Source organism: Ochotona curzoniae, unplaced genomic scaffold, assembly GCF_017591425.1.
Source record: "Ochotona curzoniae isolate NIBS_2020 unplaced genomic scaffold, NIBS_Ocur_1.0 contig_2404, whole genome shotgun sequence".
Lineage (NCBI taxonomy): Eukaryota > Metazoa > Chordata > Mammalia > Lagomorpha > Ochotonidae > Ochotona > Ochotona curzoniae.
The window spans coordinates 3909043-3930778 of record NW_024465451.1 but is presented as its reverse complement, the minus strand read 5'-3'; the positions used below and the strand labels follow the sequence as shown (position 1 = coordinate 3930778).

At 45.7% G+C, this 21736-nt stretch overlaps 1 protein-coding gene across 1 annotated transcript in view; it reads left to right on the top strand.

Moving 5' to 3' along the window:
* Nucleotides 1–21736, top strand: part of CSMD2 (CUB and Sushi multiple domains 2) — a 580178-nt gene that overhangs the window by 509274 nt on the left and 49168 nt on the right. Inside the window, exons 47-53 of the mRNA XM_040974400.1 lie at nt 4367–4555; nt 6687–6833; nt 10559–10747; nt 15056–15241; nt 17088–17282; nt 18524–18697; nt 19924–20097. Of these exons, the coding sequence (XP_040830334.1) occupies nt 4367–4555; nt 6687–6833; nt 10559–10747; nt 15056–15241; nt 17088–17282; nt 18524–18697; nt 19924–20097 (1254 nt within the window). The remainder of the gene's footprint in view (nt 1–4366; nt 4556–6686; nt 6834–10558; nt 10748–15055; nt 15242–17087; nt 17283–18523; nt 18698–19923; nt 20098–21736) is intronic.

Below are 21736 nucleotides of genomic sequence, written 5' to 3'. Positions count from 1 at the left end.
GATCCTGAGTCTCACCTCTGCCACCCATCCAGCTGCCTACTAATGTGCCTGGAAGGCATCAGATCATGGCCCCGGGTCCCAGGTCCCTGCTACTCATCTCAGCAACCCAGACTGAGTGTAAGGCTACTGGCTTTGGCTGGCTCGGCCCTGGCTCTGGCAGCCATGTGGGAGTGAACCAGTAAATGAAAGATTTCTCACACTCCACCTCTGTAACTCTGCCTTTCAAATAAGTAAATAAATAAATCTTTAAAAAAATGCGTGTAACACATTTACATCCACAAGCTTTTACTGCACTAAAAAAACACATCAGCATTTAAAAGCTTGAAATAGTAAATATTTCTTTTATATGAAAGATGTATTTCAAATAAAAATACTGTATAGATTCTGAATAAAAGGAGAAAAATATATTCCATGAATATGACTAACATAAATAACTTAATATTACTAACAAGATCATTAGCAAAAGATATCATATTAATAATGAAAGTATTCATTCAGTTTAAAGGGACATGTAAATGTATATGCGGTTAATTAAAGATCTTCAAAATGCATGAAGGAAAAACTAACAAACAAAATGTGGAAAAAGTAAAAGCAAACCACAGAATAAGAAAAGCTTCCACAGTACCTATTAAAGACTGTTCCTAGTTCAGTAACAAGGCAATCAGGTAAAAATATGGACGACAAGCTAGAGCACACACTTTACAAAAAGACGTAATCAATAAATACATGAAAAAGTGTTCAGCTTCAGCCATCAGGGAAATGTGAATTAACATCAAAATGAACTGTAACTACCCACTCACTAGAATGGCTAAGAAGTAAAGAATGGAAATGCTAACTGTTGACCAAGATGTGCAACAAGTGACATTCTCAGTTTCCTTTAAAGGAACAATCTACATGTCCTTTTTCACCAAGAAAAATGAAAATCTGTACCCACAACAAGATTTGTGTATGATTTCCATGATAAACCACAAACAGAAACAACCCGAATGTCCATCAATGAGAGAATGAGTAAAGAAGCTATGATGATACACTGGGATAATCTCAAGCAATAGGAATAAATGAAACAGTGAGATACAGAATACTATGGGTTCAATCTCACCAACTTGTGTGTTTAGCAAAAGAAGCCAAACACTAAAGACATGTATTAGCCCAGGGATGCCAAGTTCTGATACAGGCAAACTAATCTGTATTTCTAGAAGTAATTCCTCTTGCTTTCTAGAGTAGGAGCAAATAATACTAGCTGCAAAGGAATGTGAAAGAACCTGTGGTGGTATAAAGAACTTAATTGTGTAAAGAACAAGTTTGATGGGTATCAAAAGTTCATGGAATATGCATATTATAAAAAAATGAAAAAATGCATGGATTTCAACTTTTCCAAGAAAATAAACATAATGTTTATTTATATGAGAGAGAGATTGATGGACAGAGAAAGAGCAATCCCTACCAGCTGCTTCACTTCCCAAAGTCCTGTAACAGCCATGATTGGGCATGGCTGAAGCTGAGAATTCAGTAGGTGTCTCACACAGGTGGCAGGGGTCAGTTACTGGAGCTATCACCACTGTCTCCCAGAGTGCACAACTCAGAAAGCTGGAATCGGCAGCCAGAGCGGGACACAGGCATCCTAACACCCACACCAATGCATATCTCTTAATTTCACTTTCTCTGTAAATTTGTTAAAGCTTCCTCACATATACATTTTCAAAAAATTCATTGAATTATGCATTTAGTATTGGTGCATTTTAATTGTACATAGATCTCAGAAATTATTTGAGGGCATATATTTTTTGCACAGCTACTTGTTGCCTACAACACTCACAATCCATTACAAGAATGTGTGGGTCTCTACTTAGGACCCAGCTTTCCTCTAATATACATACTGGAAGGCAGCAAAAGATGGCTCAAGTACTTGGACCCCTGTCACACACACGAGAGACCTACCTGGAGTTCTAGACTCTTGGTTTTGGCCTGACTCAATACTAGCTGTTGGGGGAGTGAACTGGTGGGTGAAAGATGCATCTCTGTTTCTCTCTGTTTCTCTCCTCTCCTGGCTTCAGCTTGGCCCAGCCTTGGTTGTTATAGTCATCTGAGGAGTGGACCAGCAGATGGAAGATCTCTCTCTAGTTCTGTCTCCCTCCATATAACTCTTTCACAATAACTAAGTCAGGCTTGAACAATAATTAATTTTTTAAAAGAAATGATCAAGTTATGAAACAGAAAAACTACCCTATTCATAAGTTAAAAAACATCTACTTGAAACAAAAAGCAGCCAATGAGTCAAACCATTGGATAAGCTGATTAACATGAAAGACAAAAGTAGGAAAATTCAAAACAAGAAGTAAAACACGGGATGTGATCGTTGAAATAAAATAGCTTTGGTAAACCACAGGAGTATTGTGCACAAATCTGTGCCAATAAATTTGAAAACCAAGATGATGTGAATGATGGGTCTGAAAAGATACAGAAAGTTCATTCTGTCCAAAATCTCTAAACGATGTAGAGAATGTTCCCAGGAGAACTCCCTCCCCAGAGATCACAGGACTAGATCTTTGGCCTGGCACTGAAGGTGTCTGTATTGCACATCAGAATGCCTGGGTCCAATGCCTGGCTGCAGCTCTTGACTCCAGCTTCCAGCCAACAGCAGTGGTGATAGCTGGGTTACTCCACTCAAGCTTTGGTCTAGCTTGACCCCAACCACTTGGGACACTTGGGCAGTGAACCAGTGCTGGAATCTATATCTGTCTGCCCCTCTATCTCTCTGTTTCTCAAATTTTAAAAAATAATAAAGGGCAAGATAGTGTCATACAAGAATAGTAGTAAACCTTCCAAAGTCCTATAATCTTGAGCATAGAAGAAAAAGAACTCAAAAACATGAATGCTTTAATCTGATAAAATTCCACATATAAAGGAAAAGTTACAAAGCAATCTTTGAGAGAGCTTGCCTGTACTTGGTGGGGACACCCTTGAGTAGAAAAGGAATGACCTGGGGAGCAGACCCCATTTAAGGAATCCTAAATATGCCCACACCTCTCAGTGTAGGTCTTGTGGTTGGTGGAATCAGAAGTGTGTGCACAGCTAGGCAATTTCCTCGTGGAAGCCATTCGTTTTCCTTTTCCCCTTTCAAACCAAGCAGGAAGCTCTACTGCGAAAAGCAGTGGATTCCTGTCAAAACCACCTGAGACTTTGGATGAATTGCTTACAGGGTAGCCAACCCTGCTCCTGGGATGGTGAGGGTGAAAGGAAACAGGTGGGATTAGGGGAGGCCAGTGGCAAGGCCTGCTCCCAGAATGCACTTGTTGAGTTTACAATCCAGGGATAAGTCTGTGACTTTGTGCTCCCAGACACCCCCTTATTCCAGAATCCCTGAACAGAGTCACATAGGAAGCCTTCCAAAGGCACATTGGCAGCAAAATAGCAATTTGTCCATCGCAGTGATCTGAGTGCTTGCAGAAGGCATGCCTTTGTCAAGCTACTGAAGAAGTTGACTTGATCCTTGGAGCTGCACTTATGGGTCTGCAGCCCAAGCAGCTGTAGGCAATCATCCTGAAGTGGGTTTCATGCATGCTGTTCTAATGCATTCCTGTGCCGCTGTAGCATAGAGTCCTTCCCAGTCAATGGGGTGCGAAGACCCTGAACACTGGCATCTTTGCTCCGTTTTAGGGTGTGAATAGACCCAATCCTGCTCCTCCAGCTCCCCCTATCTAAACCCACCCTGGTGGGCTTCCTGAGGGTGACACTATTGCCTTTTGTTACTTTATGTGTTAACTAGGCCATATCCAGCTGCTAAGTCTCTTTGTATCTAAGTGGTCATCATCAGTTCTGTAATACATTGGAGGACTATGTTACATACCTCACATGTACTATCGTGCAAAATGATGGCAGGTATTGTAGGTGGAGAAGCCATCCCAAGGACAAAATTATGTGGTTGAGATACACAGATAGTAAGTGGGCAGAGATGGGCCATGAGTTCAGGTGTATTGATCAAAATCCCTGTGTGTCCACCTGCCCTACAAGATCAAACTCAACTCACAGATTAAACCTTTGAGTTTGAGCATGCATTATAGTTTCCTCTGTGTGACTTCTACACTGACTGCCGAGTCAGGTGATAGTGTGCACACCTGAGCTCCAGAAAGTGATTGCAACCAGCTTGCCAGGTGTGAGCTCCAGCAATTCTGCAGCACTCACCCAGGACCTGAGGTCACTTTATGTCATGGAGCAATGAAGTGATGGACTTGGGGTCCTGTGGGAATGCACTCAACTGCCCATCTCCCCAGGGTCCTCTTTTGCACCAGGGAGAATCAGATGTGCTTGCTCTTGTCCCCTCTGAACCCCCACATACCTGGCATTTTTCTCTTTTTCCTTCTCCAAGTGCATTGCCCAACGAATGAGCTTCTGACAGACTCCACCGGTGTGATCCTGAGTCAGAGCTACCCTGGAAGTTACCCTCAGTTCCAGACCTGCTCGTGGCTGGTTAGAGTGGAGCCTGAATATAACATCTCCATCACCGTGGAGTACTTCCTCAGCGAGAAGCAGTACGATGAGTTTGAGATCTTTGACGGTAGGTCAACCACGGGCTGCCAAGTGCTCTGCTGCAAACGGGCCAGGCTTGCTCCAGACTCCCTCAGTGCTGCAGTTTTCCTCTTGGTGTTGGCCAGAGGCCCCCTGGGGTGTCTGACTCTACCACAGAAACTCAAAAACAGAGGACCTGACAGGTTGTATGGCCCAAGCAAAAAGACAGCTTGAACCTGCTACAGAACAGAGTAGCTCCTGTTCAAAGCTCACATCCTGGAAGGTGAACCAATAAGTGAATTGCCCCGGTGCCTCCAAAACATAAACACTAGGACTTCTGTGGTAGCAGGAAGCAAAAGTACAATAATTGTCTAATCTAGAGGCAATGGGTCAACATGCCCCAGACCACTCAACCCTAAACATCCCGCTGCCAGCATCGTAAGATCTGTCTCCGACCCTCTGAAACACATGAGTCTTGCAAAGCTGTCTCTGCACTAACTGTTCCTTCTGACTCATCAAGTCTCATTCACATACATGAGCCAATATGCTCTGTTCTGTGAGTGTCCAGCATGTCCATATTCCTTCCAATGATATCATGGCTGGGAACACAAGAATTAACAGAGTTCTGGGACAAACTCTTTTACTCACATGGCCACAAACGGCTTCTTGCCCACCTTTCTGATACATATCCGAAAGAATGCATCGCCTGATCCGTGGGCACATTCCATGTCACTCAGACTATGCTGTTCTACTCTGATAAACACACTGCATCTGACACAGCACCTGCAGTTGAGGTTACTACTTGGTTAAGTTTGTGTTGTGAGATGGACCTGAGCCAGGACTCCATTAACTGCCAACCATCCCTCACCTCTCCTCCTCTCGGACAGCCAGGACAGTGCTCTGTGTCCTTGGATGCTAGTGTCAGTTCTCACCCTGCATCCAAAAGCCCTCTCCAGGTAACTGTGAAGAGGACTGGAGGAATTGCCTCTTCCTGTAGTTGGAGTGGGGCTTCTCCTTCATGTCTATTTTGCATCATCATCATCATCATCGTCCTTTTTTTTTTTTTTTTTTTTTTAGCTAGTTTCTTTAGTTGACTACCTCTCTTGTCCTTAGGAGTATGAGATTCTATGAGCCATCTCCACAGACCCTACAGGTCATCCTGGCCTCTCCCAAGTGACACTCCCACCTTTCTATCCATGCTAGTATCACACCCAGCCTTGTTTCTACCTCTTCCATGCTTCAACCTGGCCTACATCATGGAGAATCTCCTCAACCCCGTGGACCCTGGGAGCCTGGTATCACATCTCCCATCAGGCATGAGGACCATTGCACAGGCTTCAAGGATCCTGATGCTTGTGTCTCGTCAGTGCGTTCTCGATTGCTTTAGGAAGTAGACTGTTCTCCAGGCATGGTCAGCTAATGGGTGTCCAGAAGACATCGCAGACTTCTCCCAGCAGACCCCTTCTTCAGTGGACGCCTTTCTTCATGCTTTGTCACTGCAGTTTCAAGGGCTCTACTTTGATTAAGCTGGTCCAAGGGTTTTTTCCAACTTCCAAGAGTTGCCCCAGCACTATTAGCGCCTCTTCTCAGGGCCTTTTTCAAAGTGATAATCGCATGTTACTGATCATCCAATTTTACATTCTGTTTCCCTGTGGACCAGTCTCCAAGGATACAATCCCCAGCACTTGATGCAGGCAAAAGGAAGTAGCAGGCTTCTTTCAAAGAGCCCTTAGAAGGAATACTGGGGAGCTCCTTTGGACCCTGAGCTATGACATTTTCCTTCAGCTTCTTTGCTGTTTATTTATTCAATAAGCAGGGTGTTTTCCCCCCAATATGGTGGGTTCTGAGCTGATTTTTTTTAGCATGCACAAGAGAGGTAGGGGGCCCGAGGTGGACAATGTCTCTGGTTTGAAAACCAGCCCTTTCATTGAGCATCTGCTTGTTCTTGGGTAAGGCCCAAAATAACAAATAGACTTCATCTCACCTGCCAACTCCGTAGGTAGCTGGAGGTTCAAGGGAGAAACAGGGTTCCTGGAACAGTGCCTGTGGGTACCAAGAGGGGCTGGGTACAAGGAAGGCTCCTGACTCTCACAAGTTGTTATCTGAACCCCAGTCTGTATTTGAGGGTCTCCTGGAGAGCTTGGTGGTCTTTAAGTCCATCTCCCTGTCCTCACCCACAGGTCCCTCCGGACAGAGTCCTCTGCTGAAGGCCCTCAGTGGGAATTACTCAGCTCCCCTGGTTGTCACCAGCTCAAGCAATTCTGTGTACCTGCGTTGGTCATCAGACCATGCCTACAACCGTAAGGGCTTCAAGATCCGGTATTCAGGTAAGTGAATCACCAGGATTTATGGGAAGGACCACAGAGCCTGAGGCCTTACTTTGCTTACTCATAGCAGCCAGACTAACCACACACCATCTGCTCACCAGAGCAGCTAGCTTTCCGTAGGGCCCAGGCAGCCTTTCTCCTCCTCCAGTGCCTCTCATCTAAAGCTGTATAGGGAGCCTTGGGCCTTTCCTTCCCTGCTTCCCTCTCTGCTCCTCCTCTTTCCCCCACTTTCCCCCTCTTCTTCCCATCCTGCCAGCCTGTGTCTAACTGTTCCTCATGATAGGATAATAATACCTACAGGTGATTCTAACACTCTCTAAAATGCTGACAACAGTTCCTTAAAATGGAAAAACCCTAAATCATCTCTAATGAGCACAAAATAACCCAGGGAATGTAATGAAATGGGCAAAATTGAATGTGAACTTCCATAATAGATATTATTGTCTGGCTTGAAAGAAAACTGGGTAAGCTGCCTACTGGCCACTTTGGAGGTGGGTGAGTGCTCGGGTCATTGCCTGGGCTCGGCAACACTGGAGGCAGGAATGAATCACGACCATGGCAGGGTCCCACTACACACCAACCCCTTCAGGATGTTTCGTCCTGGCTGTGATTGGCCTGAATTTCAATGAAGTGCTAAAAAAATTTTAAAGAATATTGCAAGGGATGCCAAGTTATAACCTCAGAGCTGGTGGCGTATCAGGTTAAGCCACCATTTGCAAAACTGGCATCTGTATCTGATTGCCAACTTGAGCCCCAGCTACTGTGCTTTCAGTGGAGCTCCCTGCTGTATGGCATCTGGAAAAACAGTGGAAGTATTTGGGCACCTGCCACCTTGTGGGAGACCTGGACAGAGTTCCTGACTCCTAGCTTCTGCCTGGCCCAATCCTAGCTATTACAGGCATCTGGGGAGTGAATCAGTGGATAATATTCTGTGTGTGTGTGTGTGTGTGTGTGTGTGTGTGTGTGTGTGTGTGTGTGTGTGAAAATACACCTACCCAAGGTTTCCTCTATCCTGGTGCACCTCTTCTCATATGCCACCTGCTTGCAAGACCAGCTCAAGCTCAGAGGCAGGAAGAATCCTTGTGTGACTTCCTGGACGGAGGCAGCACATGAGGCTGAGGAGTGAGGGGAGCCTGAGAGGAGAGGGCCCCCACTGCCTCGGCACAGGCCCTCTGCAAAGCCACCTGGCACTCCTTTCTCTGATACACCCAGAGGAGGTCTGGGGCAGCTCTTACCACTGGTGCCCCAGGGTGACCAGCCCTATCACTAACTGGCCGTAGGATTATTTGATGAGAGTGTAAATAATTTCAGGTCTCAGTTTCCTCACAGAAGGAAAAAAAAAGAAACATTAAGGTGCCTCCTAGGGAAACCCAGACTCAGTTCATGCAAAAGAGAAACACAAGGGCACTTGGTATTCCTATAAAATGTGATTTAACAATAAGCCGAGTTTGGCATACAACAGTCTCTGCATTGTATTTTTATGTATGACATGCATGTTCCATGAACTTTATGATGATCCCTGTTTATGTGTGTATTCCGAAATTCTGTTTTATTAAACATTTGTTTATATGTTTGAAAGGCAGAATGACAGACAGTGGGAGAGACAGAAAACAAAAATTTGCATCCTCCAGTTCACTCCCCAAATGGCCACAACGGCTGAGGCTGGACCATGGTGAAGCCAGGAGGTGGGAACTGCATCCTGGTCTACCATGGGGGTAGCAGAGGCCCAGGCACTTGGCCACATTTGGCTGTCCAGTGCCTTCCAGGTGGAATGGCAGGAAGCTGGGTTGGAAGAGGAACAGCCAGATCTCCAACTGGCACTCACATGGGATGCTGGCACCACAGGCAACATCTTAACCTGCTGCATTTTACTAATGCCTCGCAAACTTTTGGAAGCGCCTTCAGATACCAGTTCAGTACATTTCATTGGGCTGGTTGCTAAATTCTAGACTAAAAGTTGCTAAAGAGCAGCCCCCTCCTTGTTGTGCAAAGACTGACATGTTTGAGAGTTAGGAGGAAGTTGTAGTTATGGGACGCATACCCTGTAGAAAGGGGACTAACTATAGTACTTAATAAATGTAACACAGCGAAACTGAGATTAGCCCGTGCCTCTAGCACAGTGACTCAGTATTTTATAACTGAAATTCTTGTTCTTGAGTGAGGTGGGCAGATAGATACAGTGTGCACAGGACACAGAGCAGGACACATAGCTGGCATGGAGGCATATAATATACTAACTTGAGTATGATGTTTTTCCTGGTGGTTTAGATGTGCACACCCCACATAAGAATCTTGGTTCGATCTTCAGCTCCAACTCCCAACTCCAGGTTTATTTTACTGTAGACCTTGGGAGATAGCAGTGGTGGCTCAAGTACTTGGGTTCCTTCCATTCATGCTGGAGACCTGGATTGAGTTCCCAGCTCCTAACTTTGACCTGACCCGGCTCCATCTTTTTCAGGAATTCAGAGAGCGAGCCAACACTCTCTCTCTCATAAGTAATTTTTTACATTTCAAAAAATGAGGCTGCATGTTTGGCACAAGAATTAAGGCAACACTTCACACACCCATGTCTCAGTGCCTTGTGTGAGTCCTGGCACATCTGGCAATCCAGCGTCCTCCTAACGCACACACTGAGAAACAGCAAACAGAACTCAAGTCCTTGAGTCCCTTTATGCATGTGGGAGAACAGATGTAGTCCCTGCTCTTGGCTCTGGCCTTGGCAGCTGTGGGCATTTAAGGAATGAGTCAGAGAATAAAAGATCTTTATCCATCAATCTCTCTCTACTTGTCAAATAAAATGATATAAGTACACAATTTTCATTTTAAATATATTAGCAAAAATAAACCATCAAGCACAGTGGCTCTTAATGTGGAGAGGGTGAGAAGTCCCTTGGACTCCAGGCCTGCTCTGATTCTGTCTGCCTGGGAGAACCAATCAAGGACTCCAGGAATAAGTAGGGGGTTGAGTATTCCTTTGGCTTTCCTCTTTCCAAATTCACAGTCTCCCCCCACAGAACTCTGGCAAGGTTGGTAATGCAAGCACTTAAGGCTGGGCTCTCGCTGCTGTCCCTGGCACATAGAACAGCACCTGGCACATGACAGACTTGAGATAGATTTGTTAAATCAATAAATGATTGGTGCTGAGGCCATGCCCTTGGCCCTGCAGGGAAGCCAGGTCCTGGGTAGTCACAGATCCTCTGGTCCTGTTCCCTGCAGACTGCAAGGGCTTGACTGGCTGCTAGCTGGGTTCTGAGTGCCCTGCACTGTGCTGGACAAGTTACAAACCCATTCTCATGTCCAGACACCTGTGAGGTAGGTACAGTCCCAATGTCCAGCTACAGAACCTGGAGCGACACAAACCTCATTGACTCACCCAGACTCACAGACCTGGATGTGAGGTCAAAGAGAGGACACTCCTATGAGTACAGCTTTCTGGAACCAACATCAGGGAGGTTGATTTTCCAAGCTCAGGAGCTGCAGGAGTTTGAGCACTGAGTGTGGCCTTATAGCCAATGCTACCTTCAGACCACAGAGTCCTTCATGGGGCTGATTTTCATCTGCCTGTGTCATGTTTTGTTTTAGCTTCTCTAATTGACTCACACCTTCCTTCACAGCATCCGGAAGACAGAGGTGAGGGTGGCGGGGAGGAGAAAGGGACGGGGTAGGCATGATAGACTATGTCTTCCTGGCAGATAATTGTTCCCCGAAACCCCTCTTGTGTGCAGCCCCTTACTGCAGCCTGCCTCGGGCTCCACTCCACGGCTTCATCCTGGGCCAGACCAGCACTCAGCCCGGAGGCACCATCCACTTTGGCTGCAACACTGGCTACCGCCTGGTGGGACAGAGCATGGCCATTTGCACCCGGCACCCCCAGGGCTACCACCTGTGGAGTGAAGCCATCCCCCTCTGCCAAGGTGAGGAGCAGGCAGAACGCAGGGGTGGGGGTGGGGTCCACACAGCGGCTCTAATCCAACTCACAGCTTGTTCTTGTCCCAGGGCCAGTCATCTCCAAGCATGGCTTCTTTGTGGATCATCTCTGAGCATTTCAAGCCCCAGGGGTGGCATGTGCACAGTGGTATCTATTCAGGGTGGTGGGAAAGTGGGTATATGAGCTCAGAAATGCCTAATGACAGAGCGAGGAAGTTCTGATTCAGGGGTACAAGCCACATGGTGAGAGGAGCCAGAGAGGAAGGGACTGTTCCCTAAAGGGGATACTTGAGTCCGCTGAGGAAACACTGGGAATGCATGCATTACCTTCCAGAATGCATGAGGAATTGTTTTCCATAAAACAATACAGATTCAGAATCGAAATCTAAAAACGAGCTATAGATAGTGCAAAATTGAAAAATTGACCTATGACCCTATCACCTGAGATCACAACATTTGCACATTTCTCTCATTGTTTATATGGGTCAAAAAAATAGGATCACAAGTCTGCAAAGTTCTTAATATTTCATTAACTCCTTTCATAGGATTAAATACGCTTCCTCAGTACTTGTCATTGCGCTTAGCATTAAGGAAAAACTCATTTATTCAAGTTGCGTTCTTTCATTGGGCTTATGGATTTCTAGTTTCTGCTGCTATAACCTTATATAGATGTTAGTCCACCTTTATGGTCATCTGTAATTGCCTAAAATAAATGTCCAGCAGAACCCTTGCTGAGTCATAGCAGATGCTACATTTTCCACTGATTGTTACTGCTCTGCAGAAAGTTGGTTCTTGTGCATCTGTCCACCAGAGGCAGGTAGAAGTGTTTATCTCAGTGTTCAATCAGCCAAGTGTATAGACAACGACAGGAAATGGTGTTGCTGTTGCGATTTACCTGGCTCCGCTTTCTGATGTGATGAAGATCTGTGTAATACCGAACCTTGCCTGCGTTTCTCAATGGACAAAAATAGTGTTACTCATATTCTAGTGTGAGCTCCAAGCAGAGATTCCATAGAACCGACTTGTTCCCAAATGGCAAACACCTCTGGCTGCATCAACCTGCACTGTGTGTCTTCCAGAGTTTCCGTGAAAGCTACCAAGCCTTTCTTCTGTGACCTTGAAATCACCACCCATGCAAACCCCCTGGGCTCCTGTCCACTCACCCCCTTGCTGCCCTGGGTCTCTCTCATTCCCACCCTGCACCTCCCCAGTGCCCTCCCCGTCAGCACTTCTGCCTGCACTCTCCGGAACGCTGGTCCCAAAGCCCACCACACACACCTATGCTCATAGCTGGAAGGCTCTGTGGAGATTGTGACCCTCCCAGTGCAGTGTGTGGAGCTCCCCCAGATGTTTCCCATGTGACTGAGGGCCAGGAGGACCTGGCATTCTCCCAATTGTCTGGGATTTCCAAAAACCATGGCTGACTCTTCACTAGAGATTTTAGGCCTTCTCTCTCCTCCTCCAGCCCCATTCTCTCACCCATCATCTCTCTCTCTTTTTCTCTCTCTTTCACTCACCACAGGCTACAAATGCTTTGGGCTTGCATCTTCTTTCCATCCTCGGTCAGCATCCCTCTCCGCTCTGGCTCTGAGTGACCATGTCATGAGACTCAAGCTCTCAATCTCAGGCTGGGCTATTATCCCTGTCTGTTCAGTTATCCACAAGGGCAGGGCCTGACCAGGGCAGTGAGAAGAACCTGCTGCCCACTGCCTTTATCTGCTTCGACTCTGTGCAAGACCCCAGTAGGGATCAAAGTATTTCCTGCCAGGAACACTAGACAATGGGACGTGATTGTTGGCTAGTCTAGTACTGCTGAAGGAGCTGAAGGTCTTGGACGGATGAGCTTTAGGAAATCCTCACATGTAGACATTCTTCAGTTCCTTATTGCTCTGTGTTCCTCTTTTCATTTCTGTGCAGCCTTTGAATCTGTAATTCATCTTGGCATCCCAACCTCTCTCCCTCTAGACAATCTCCTATCATAGGATCTCAGTCTGATGCCTCTTCTCAGAACTGGAAATTCTAGTAGCATCAAGCTTCATGATTAACCCTTATCAGTAAGAGTTTCCTCTGCTCATTGTGGTTGAGAATGGAGGAAGTCTGAGGTCTAGAGTAGTTATCACAGTGAGGATGGGGGCCACAGTGGGCACTTCTGTCCTGCGGCTTCTAGACCATCTGAAAACAGTGACCGGTGACCACTGATTTCTTTGAAAGACTGCATAGTCTGCTCTGCACGTGTTTCACTCAAGATTGCATTATATTCTTGTCATTTTTTAAAAAGTTACTTATGTATTTAAAAGGCAACGTTAGACAAGGAGAGAGAGCTTCTATCACTGTTTTACTCCCCAGTGGCTCCAAAGACCAGGAAGGGACCAAACCAAAGCCAGGAGCCAGAAGCTTCTTCTGTGTCTCCCTGCACATGAGTGCAGGGGCCCAAGCTCTTTGCCCATCTTCCACTGTTTTCCTACTGTGGATGCAGGGAGCTGCATTAGAAATGGAGCAGCCAGGACTCAAACCAATGTCCATATGAAGTGCTAGCATCAGAGGTGGCAGGCAGCCTTACCCACTGTACCATCATGCTGGCCCCAGTACTATAATTTTTTTTTTAAATATCCCATGCATGTCTTACTTTCTTGGCATCCTTCCTCTTTGATAGAATATATGTGAATTCCTCAAATTTTCTCTGTCTCTATAGCCGAAAAATGTGCAGAACACATGCTTGGAGGACTGAATAGGAAACATTAGGTTGGAAACCATTTCCTTCCAGTATTTGAAGGCTCTGTGACAAGTCTGATGCCCCTCTGAGTCTCATGACTTCATGGTTATGTCATTCTCTCTCTCTCTCTCTCTCTCTCTCTCTCTCTCTCTCTCTCTCTCTCTCTCTCTCTCCTCTCACTCTCTTTTGGATCCTGGGATTGCCTGCATATGTCTTTGGATTCCTGAGGTTCTGTGATGATGTATACAGGACTGGTTCTCTTGACATCCTTTTAGCTCCCTTTCAGTCTAAATGTACGCGTGTGTGTCTGTCAGCTCTGAGGAACCTTTTTAAGACAATTCCAACCCGTAGACTTTTTCTGGAGCTCTGGACAGTTGTATTGTACTTCTATTTTTATCCACTGTTTCAAGTGCTTTATTCTTAGTTTCAGTTTGGTGGGGGAGAAGATTGTCTAAATTATAAGAGATTTCCTTAATATACAATCATTAACCCTTCTACTTAATGCTTATTTTAGCTATCATAGCTTTTATTGTTCTTTTTATTGTTCTTTTCTCAATGAACTCTGTTCTCGTTTTATGAGTATCAAATGTAACCTTAACTTTCTCAAGGTATTTCTGACCAGAAGGTTAAAGATGATGTATCTTACTTCCTGAATTAGCTCTGATTCCCAACGGAACGTTGCTTCCTGATTTTTATTCTTGTCTGTGTTCATCTCACCTACACTGCTGGCTTTCCTCATGTGTCTACAGATCCTGACAGGTGAAGTTACACTCATATTTAAGAGGTAAAGGTGAGACAGGAATTCAACCTGCTGGCTAGGATGCCATGTCCAACACTGGCATACCTGAGGTACTGTCCCAGCCCATGCTTCCTCCTATCGCAGACCCAGGGGAGCAGTGGTGATGGGTGAAATGACACGGTTTTCACCACTCCCATAGAAGACCTGGATTGTGTTGCTGGGTCTGGCTTCTACGCTACCTCCTCCTCCTCCTTCTCCCTCTTCTTTCTACTTTCTCTCTCAGATAATCAAGTTGATTTTTTTCCAGGAAGCTGATGTGGGTGGCCTCTGTTGTCATTGTGTGCAGATGTACTTACCCTCAAGATCCTGAGTTGTCGAGTTGTTGAACTGAGGATGCGATAGAGATGGGTAACTTTTAGAATCAGGAGGACTTTGCTCTGGGATGTATATACCCACCTTGCAGCCTTTACTCCTTTGAGGAAGTTCTTTTTTTCTCCCCTTCGCTGGGAAATAACACCGATTCCATTCCTACAGAGAAAGTGCCAGCTGCCTTCACACTGCATTTGTGGGACAGTAGGAAGAATTGGTCTCACCCTGCCATGGGCTGCACTTTCTCTGCTTTTTCTAATCCATCAACACACTTTGACTTTCATCCCATTTGCCACACTTTAAACCAATTGCCTCTGAAGACGATCCTTCCATTGCTTTTTTTATTATGAGACCTTTTGCTTTTATTTGTTTTTACTATCATCTTCTGAGGGTTGTCTGGGGAGAGAAATGATGAAAATATGTTGGGGTTCTCTTGAACCAGAAATGCTCACAGCATCTTTTTCTCCTCTCCAGCTCTGTCCTGTGGTCTTCCTGAAGCCCCCAAGAATGGAATGGTGTTTGGCAAGGAGTACACGGTGGGGACCAAGGCTGTGTACAGCTGCAATGAAGGTTACCATCTCCAGGCTGGTGCTGAGGCCACCACAGAGTGTCTGGACACAGGCCGATGGAGCAACCACAATGTTCCCCCATCGTGTGTCCGTGAGTCCTGGGGCAGTGGAGGCTGGTTAAGCAGGGGCTGGGTAAGCTGCTGGAAAGATTACCTTCTGTTAAAGAATGATCTTGAAGTCCAGTGATGAGAAAAAGTATGCACCTGAAGGTTGGGGGATTCAAGCAGTGCCATTTCTGGCTGTTACCATCTGAAGTTACTCTCAATGCATTTTTTTCCTATTTTATTTTATTATTTTTTATTGATCACATTGCATTATGTGACACAATTTCATAGGCTCTGGGATTCCCCCAAACCCTCCCCAGCCCCTCCCCATGGTGGATTCCTCCACCTTGTTGCATTACCACAGCTCAAATTCAGTTGAGATTTTTTCATTGCAAGTATCTACCAAGCATAAAGTCCAGCATCTTATTGTCCAGATAAGTTCAACGGTTTCTTGGGGAGACCATCTCTGGTCTGAAGGTAGAGCCGGCAGAGTATCATCCCGATCAATTAAAAGCCCCGACATTACAGCAGTAACAATTTATAACATTATGGAATTAGTTGACATGAGTAACCAATATGTTAAAAGAGAAAAAAAAAAAAAAGAATGCAAGTTCTGAACACGTCCTGTGATTTCTACATTGACATTTTACTTATTAGTTTATATAAACTGATTTCTATGCACCTTAGAATGGCTATAGATTACTATTCAGCTGCCTCATGTCTATTTTAATTTTAGTATTTAGCAGTTTATAGCGTTGAAACATGATTTTGCTGAACCTGGCTGCTTTTCGGGTAGTCTAGCTCTATACCTCTAACAAGGCATATGTCAACAGTTTAGGTGAACAGTTTTAGGAGGGATGTGCAGAGAAATCTTCAATACCTTAGTGAGGAGTAACTAATCTTTGTGTCGCACCCAGTGAGTTATAAGTGCATCCCCACTGACCGTTTCCTGATTCTAAGCCTTCCTTGTTGTTCTCTGTCTGTTTATTCTAGATTGTTTGTTTGTTTGTTTGTTTGTTTTGAGGGGTTTCTGGAGCGATCCTGATGGTCATTACGAGAGAGGGTGGGGACCCAAAGTCGGAACCAGGCTAGGACTAAAGAAAGCTCCTCTCCTGAGTCCCAAAGGAAGTTTACTGTTCTTCTGTTTCTGCGGACCGCTCAGGGCTCCTGGTTGTTGTTCCGATGACCATGGATCCTGCAAGGCAGGATTTGGGCTTCTTCCATCCCATGTGGTAGATCCCAAATGGGGGTGGGTGACCTCAGAGTTCTCGGCCTTTGAAGGCACTCCAATTCCCCATGGTCTCCTTCACCTCTCAAGGCATTGATAGATCATTTTGCCCTGAGATGTTTTCACAAGATACCCAGAATTTAGGAAAGACCTGGTCTACTGCATTTACCATGGAGAGACTGCCGGAAAGTATGCATGTATGTCACTGACCACAACTCTGAAATGACAACAGGCTGGCCACCTGTGAGGTCACGCCCAATCCAAAGATACAAGGTTTAGTTTTATTTTGCTCTGTCTAACCTACACTGTGCTTTATAAAATGCTTTGAATAACTTCCCAACATTTTTAAATTGGGACACTTTACATTAAAAAAAAAAAAAGCCAGATCTCTAGTTTTCCTTGTAACAGACTGTCAGGCCAAAGGAAACATCGCAGCAGTCTCACACACTAGACACCATGACTGAGTAATTTTGGCAGATCTGCTTCCTCTCCCCAAATTTCCTGCCTCCCCCTACCCAACCTTCTTCATTCATTTACCAAACATGCGTGGGACTGAATCTTGGACTCGTCATGACGGCATTAAGACCTCCCAGTCCCCTCTGCTGGACTCTGGCAGCGTCCTCCTTGGTGAATGATAAGTCTTGCCCCTGTCCTTGCTTCTCCAGCTGTGACCTGTCCAGATGTCAGCAGCATCAGCGTGGAACATGGCCGGTGGAGGCTCATCTTTGAGACGCAGTACCAGTTCCAGGCCCAGCTGATGCTCATCTGTGACCCTGGCTACTACTACACGGGTCAGAGGGTCATCCGCTGCCAGGCCAATGGCAGATGGAGCCTTGGAGACTCGATGCCCACCTGTCAAAGTAAGCCCAGCAGTGGGGGGTAGACATGTTTAGCATAGCAGTCTCCTTCTTGAGCTGTTAGGATCACCAGGGAGTGCCATATTCCTCTGTCTGGACACTGCTCTGGAATCAAGAACTGGGGAAATGTCCATCTGCTCCTCTGAAGGACTTGTTAGTCTTTTGGCATCTTATGAACAGCCGTATTCAGCCAACCATCCGCAGATGCATTTATTCAGCGTTCATTAGGTCCCTACTATTTACCAAGTAATGCAGGTTTTGAAGACAGAAGGTTGTAGTTCCTGCCTGTAAGGAGTGTAGAGTCCACTGGGCAGTATCAATGGAAGCTTCAGTGAACACCCAGGTTCCTCTGCATCTGGGCTTGCTCTTCAGAATTGTTGCAGATGGGAGTAGAGGCACTTGTACACCTGCATGCTGCCCTGTGATTGGATGCATGGTGTCCTGGGCAGGAAACATTCTTAGGTGGGAGGGCTCCTCCACCAATGCACTGAAGAGGGCTAATGACCAAGGCTTGCTTCTCAGATCTGAATAGGTCCTTTCACCCCTCTGGGCAGTTCTGGCTGACTCACAGTAGAGTCCACCTCTTGCACCTGTGCAATCCATAAGGCTACCTTAGAGGAGGTGAATTGTCCAGGGGTGGAAGAAATAACTTGTTGATGTGCAGGGGGACAGTGAGTCCAGGAGGAAGCGTGATCTCTCTACACCTCTGATCCTGCACTCAGCGTCTGTGTATAGTGATGTGACCTCCACAGTGGGATGGAACCATGCGTATGACGAGGAGGCCTCACAGCCCTGGAGCAGCCTCACTCCGGGGCAGCTGCTACCGTTTCCCTACAGCCTTGGCAAAGAGGCCACAGCTCCTCCGTTAGCCAGAGGCTACCAGTAGAGCTGGGAGCATAAGGCCGCCTCTGGGCCCAGCAGCAATGGGCAGTGTCTTCCCTGGGCACCAGGGAGCACCCTACAGAGCTGCATCTCTTTCTGCCCAGGCACACCCCGAACCACCCAAGGAATGTTTTAATGTTTTAAAATACACTTACCCAGGCTGCCTCCCCAAAGTTGGTGTGAGCCTGAGCTTCAGCTGAGCTTCTTGGCAGCTCTGGATACCTACAGCTGAGGCATCCTCCTGCCCATCAGCATCACCACACACACTCGGGTCCTGAGTTCCCACAGGGTGGGGTGAAGCAGTCCTTGCTTTCATCATTTTCGTTACTAAACTTCTCACTACATGTTTCTGGTCATTGCAGTCATCTCCTGCGGTGAGCTGCCCATCCCACCCAGTGGGCACCGCATTGGGACGCTGTCCATCTATGGAGCGACAGCCATCTTCTCCTGCAATTCTGGGTACACACTGGTGGGCTCCAGGGTGCGGGAGTGCATGGCCAACGGGCTGTGGAGTGGCTCTGAGGTCCGCTGCCTTGGTAAGTGGCCTCCCCAGGACAAGTTCGCTCTCTCCATAGCTGGGGTCAGCCTTGGGGCATGTCATTGACGTACTTTCTTAAAACACTGAATCCAACCACCAGCTAACCATCCTCTGCCATGACCAAAACCCTGAACCAGGGGCAAGTGCTTAGTGCACCTGTTAGGATGCCCACATCCTGTATCAGAGTGCCTGGGGTTGAGTCTTGGTTCCGTATTCCCTTTCAATTTTCAGCTGGGAATCTGCAGCTGATGGTTTGAGTAATTGACTCCCTGCACCCACATAAGAGACTTGGGTTGAGCTGGCCAGCTCCCAGGTGTTTGAGGAGTAATCTAATAGGTGGAACCCAATCTGCCTCTAAATAAATTAATAAGAGCCTGATGTAGCTTCTTTCAGAGCATCCCAGAGAATTAAGAAAGGTTTCTATCTGATGAGACAAGACTTAGAGGGGTTTTTATTCTGATCAGAAAGGCTCCCCTTGTTATTTAAGCCTTCCATAAGAGACATGACCCAATCTCCACCACCAGACAATTTACAGAGACACATCACTGTAGCTCCCTGAAACACCTGTCTAGCACAAGTTAGCCACTTTACACATCTCTGTTGAGCAAATGACAGAAGCTTATACATGTTCTGCCTTCCAAAGGAGAAAGTTACCCTTTGTTCTGCAGCTGATCCTGTCTCTGGCTGAGCCTCACTGCACAGGTCTCTTCCCTAAGAAGGACCCAACAGGGTCACTCAAGTCCAAAAGAGGATCCCAGCCACACAAAGCTAACAAGACAGATGGAGTGATCTGTTCAAAGCCCCCTACAAGGACACAGTCACAAACTATTTCCATATTGAGCCCAAGGAAGCTTGCAGAAATGCCAGAAATACACTCAACCCAACCCCAATTTAATCAAAGTAGCTCACCCAGGTGCCTCCCAAAAAGGAAGAGTGGTATTGCTTGTTTTGATGCATTATTTCCGAACACAGCCAGGCTCAGGCTGCTGGGGTGTAGACCACAGCATCCTCCATGTCGCAGTTCAGTAGTTCATTCTTCCAGCCGTTTCCAGGTTTCTGGAAGTCACTCTTGGAGAGCTACTCTCAGAAGGCGGTGGGGAAAGCAGTGCATGGTTAGACAACAAGTCTTTGTGCCCTGGCTCTCCTCACCCTAACCAAGCTCAGCCTTGTCTTCTGTAAGCTGCTCTTTGATTTTTTTCTCTCTCTCCCTGTGCTTCCCCAAAGCTGGACACTGTGGGACTCCTGATCCCATTGTCAACGGACACATCAACGGTGAGAACTACAACTACCGGGGCAGCGTGGTCTACCAGTGCAACGCCGGCTTCCGCCTCATCGGCATGTCTGTGCGCATCTGCCAGCAGGATCACCATTGGTCGGGCAAGACCCCTTTCTGTGTGCGTAAGTATGTCACCCACCCTCCCTACCGCGGGGCTCAGTTCAGCAGCAACTCTCCAAGCCTCGTGATCTGGTTAGCTAGAGATTACCTAGAGCTAGCTGGTCATTATGTTCAAAGACTTAACCCAGTCCATCTGTTATTTTGAGTTCTCTGCATCATGAATTGCGGATTTTACTTCTATTATTTCCTCCATGTGATTGCTTTCAGATGACTTTTTTGTTCATTTTCTAGCTCTTGAGTTGAGGATTGAATTCATTAATTCTCACTCTTGCATTTGTGTTGATTTTAATAGATAAAAGTATGGAAGGCCATCACCTTTCTTCTGATCACTGCTTAAATAGTAGCTCATAGATTCCAGTAATGAGTATTTATTGTTTATTAGAAATTCAGCAATATTCCTATTAATGTCCCTTTTCACCCAGAAGATTTTTAATCGAGAATTTTGTTTTAAATTTCTAGGTAGAAGGGCCTTTTTGTTTTTACTTTATTTTTAATTTCTAATGGCCTTCTTTTGTGTTTCGAATTCATGGGATTTAGTGATGCTTTGTGTGTGATTCATCAATGGTGATGAATGCTGTGTGTGCACTTGAGAAGAAAGGCATGACAGCTAACCTCCCCTGAATATTCATGATAGATCTGATTAATGATGCCTTTTAGTCCTTTCCATTTTTACTTATTTTTGTGTCCAGTTGACCTATTTTGTTCTGAAACGCATGTTTAATGTTTCCTATTATGAATGTGTATCTCTTTTTCCGTGCATTTCCCATTGTTTCTGCTACAAGAGAACCACTGCTGTGTTATTTCTTACATAGGAACTCATAGCGCCTAAGTCTCCATTGTTAGTTGTGATTTTCAGCCTTTGTAAGATGTCTTTGCCTTTAGCATTTTTTACCTTGAATGTGGCTTTGCTTGGCTTGGGCTTACAGTGCCTTCCATCCTTCATCCAGGCATACCTTTCACGATCCATTTATTTTAGCTGATCTGAATCTCTTAAGATTAGATTTGGCCTTGCCTCATGAGCCTTTTGAAGATCTTTTAGTAGGTTGGTTAAATTCATGCACATATATTGAAATATTTATTGTGTCTCCTCTTAAGCCCACCACTTAATTTTTAGATGTAAAATGTTGTTTTATGGTATATCTTTGTATAATGTGTTTTCTTTGTGATTTGTTCATTATTTTTTCATTTATTTGGGCATTTAGGAAAGTTTGTACCTCCATTCTTTCATTTATTTTTGTTCTGGTAATGTTTTAGTGCCATTAGCCCTCCTTTATTTTGTTGGTTAGTTTGTTGATATTTAGTTGCTATTTGTTTTCATTTTCCTTAAAAAGCAGGAAAAAAGGAAAAAAGCAACATCTTCCATCCACTTGTTTACTCCCTAAATGCATGCCAACAGCCAGGACTAGGTAGGCCAGAGCCAGGAGCCCAGAATTCACTCCAGGTTTTCCAGGTGGCTGGCAGAAATTCAGGTACTCATGCTGCCCCTCAGGGTGTGTATTAGCATGATGTTAGAATGAAGTATAAGAACCAGGGCTCAAACCAGGCACTCCAATATGGGACGCAGGCATCCCAAGTGGTGGCTTTACCACTGTGCCCTGTGCCTGCGTCTAATTGACCGATTTTTCAAAATATCTTTGGTTT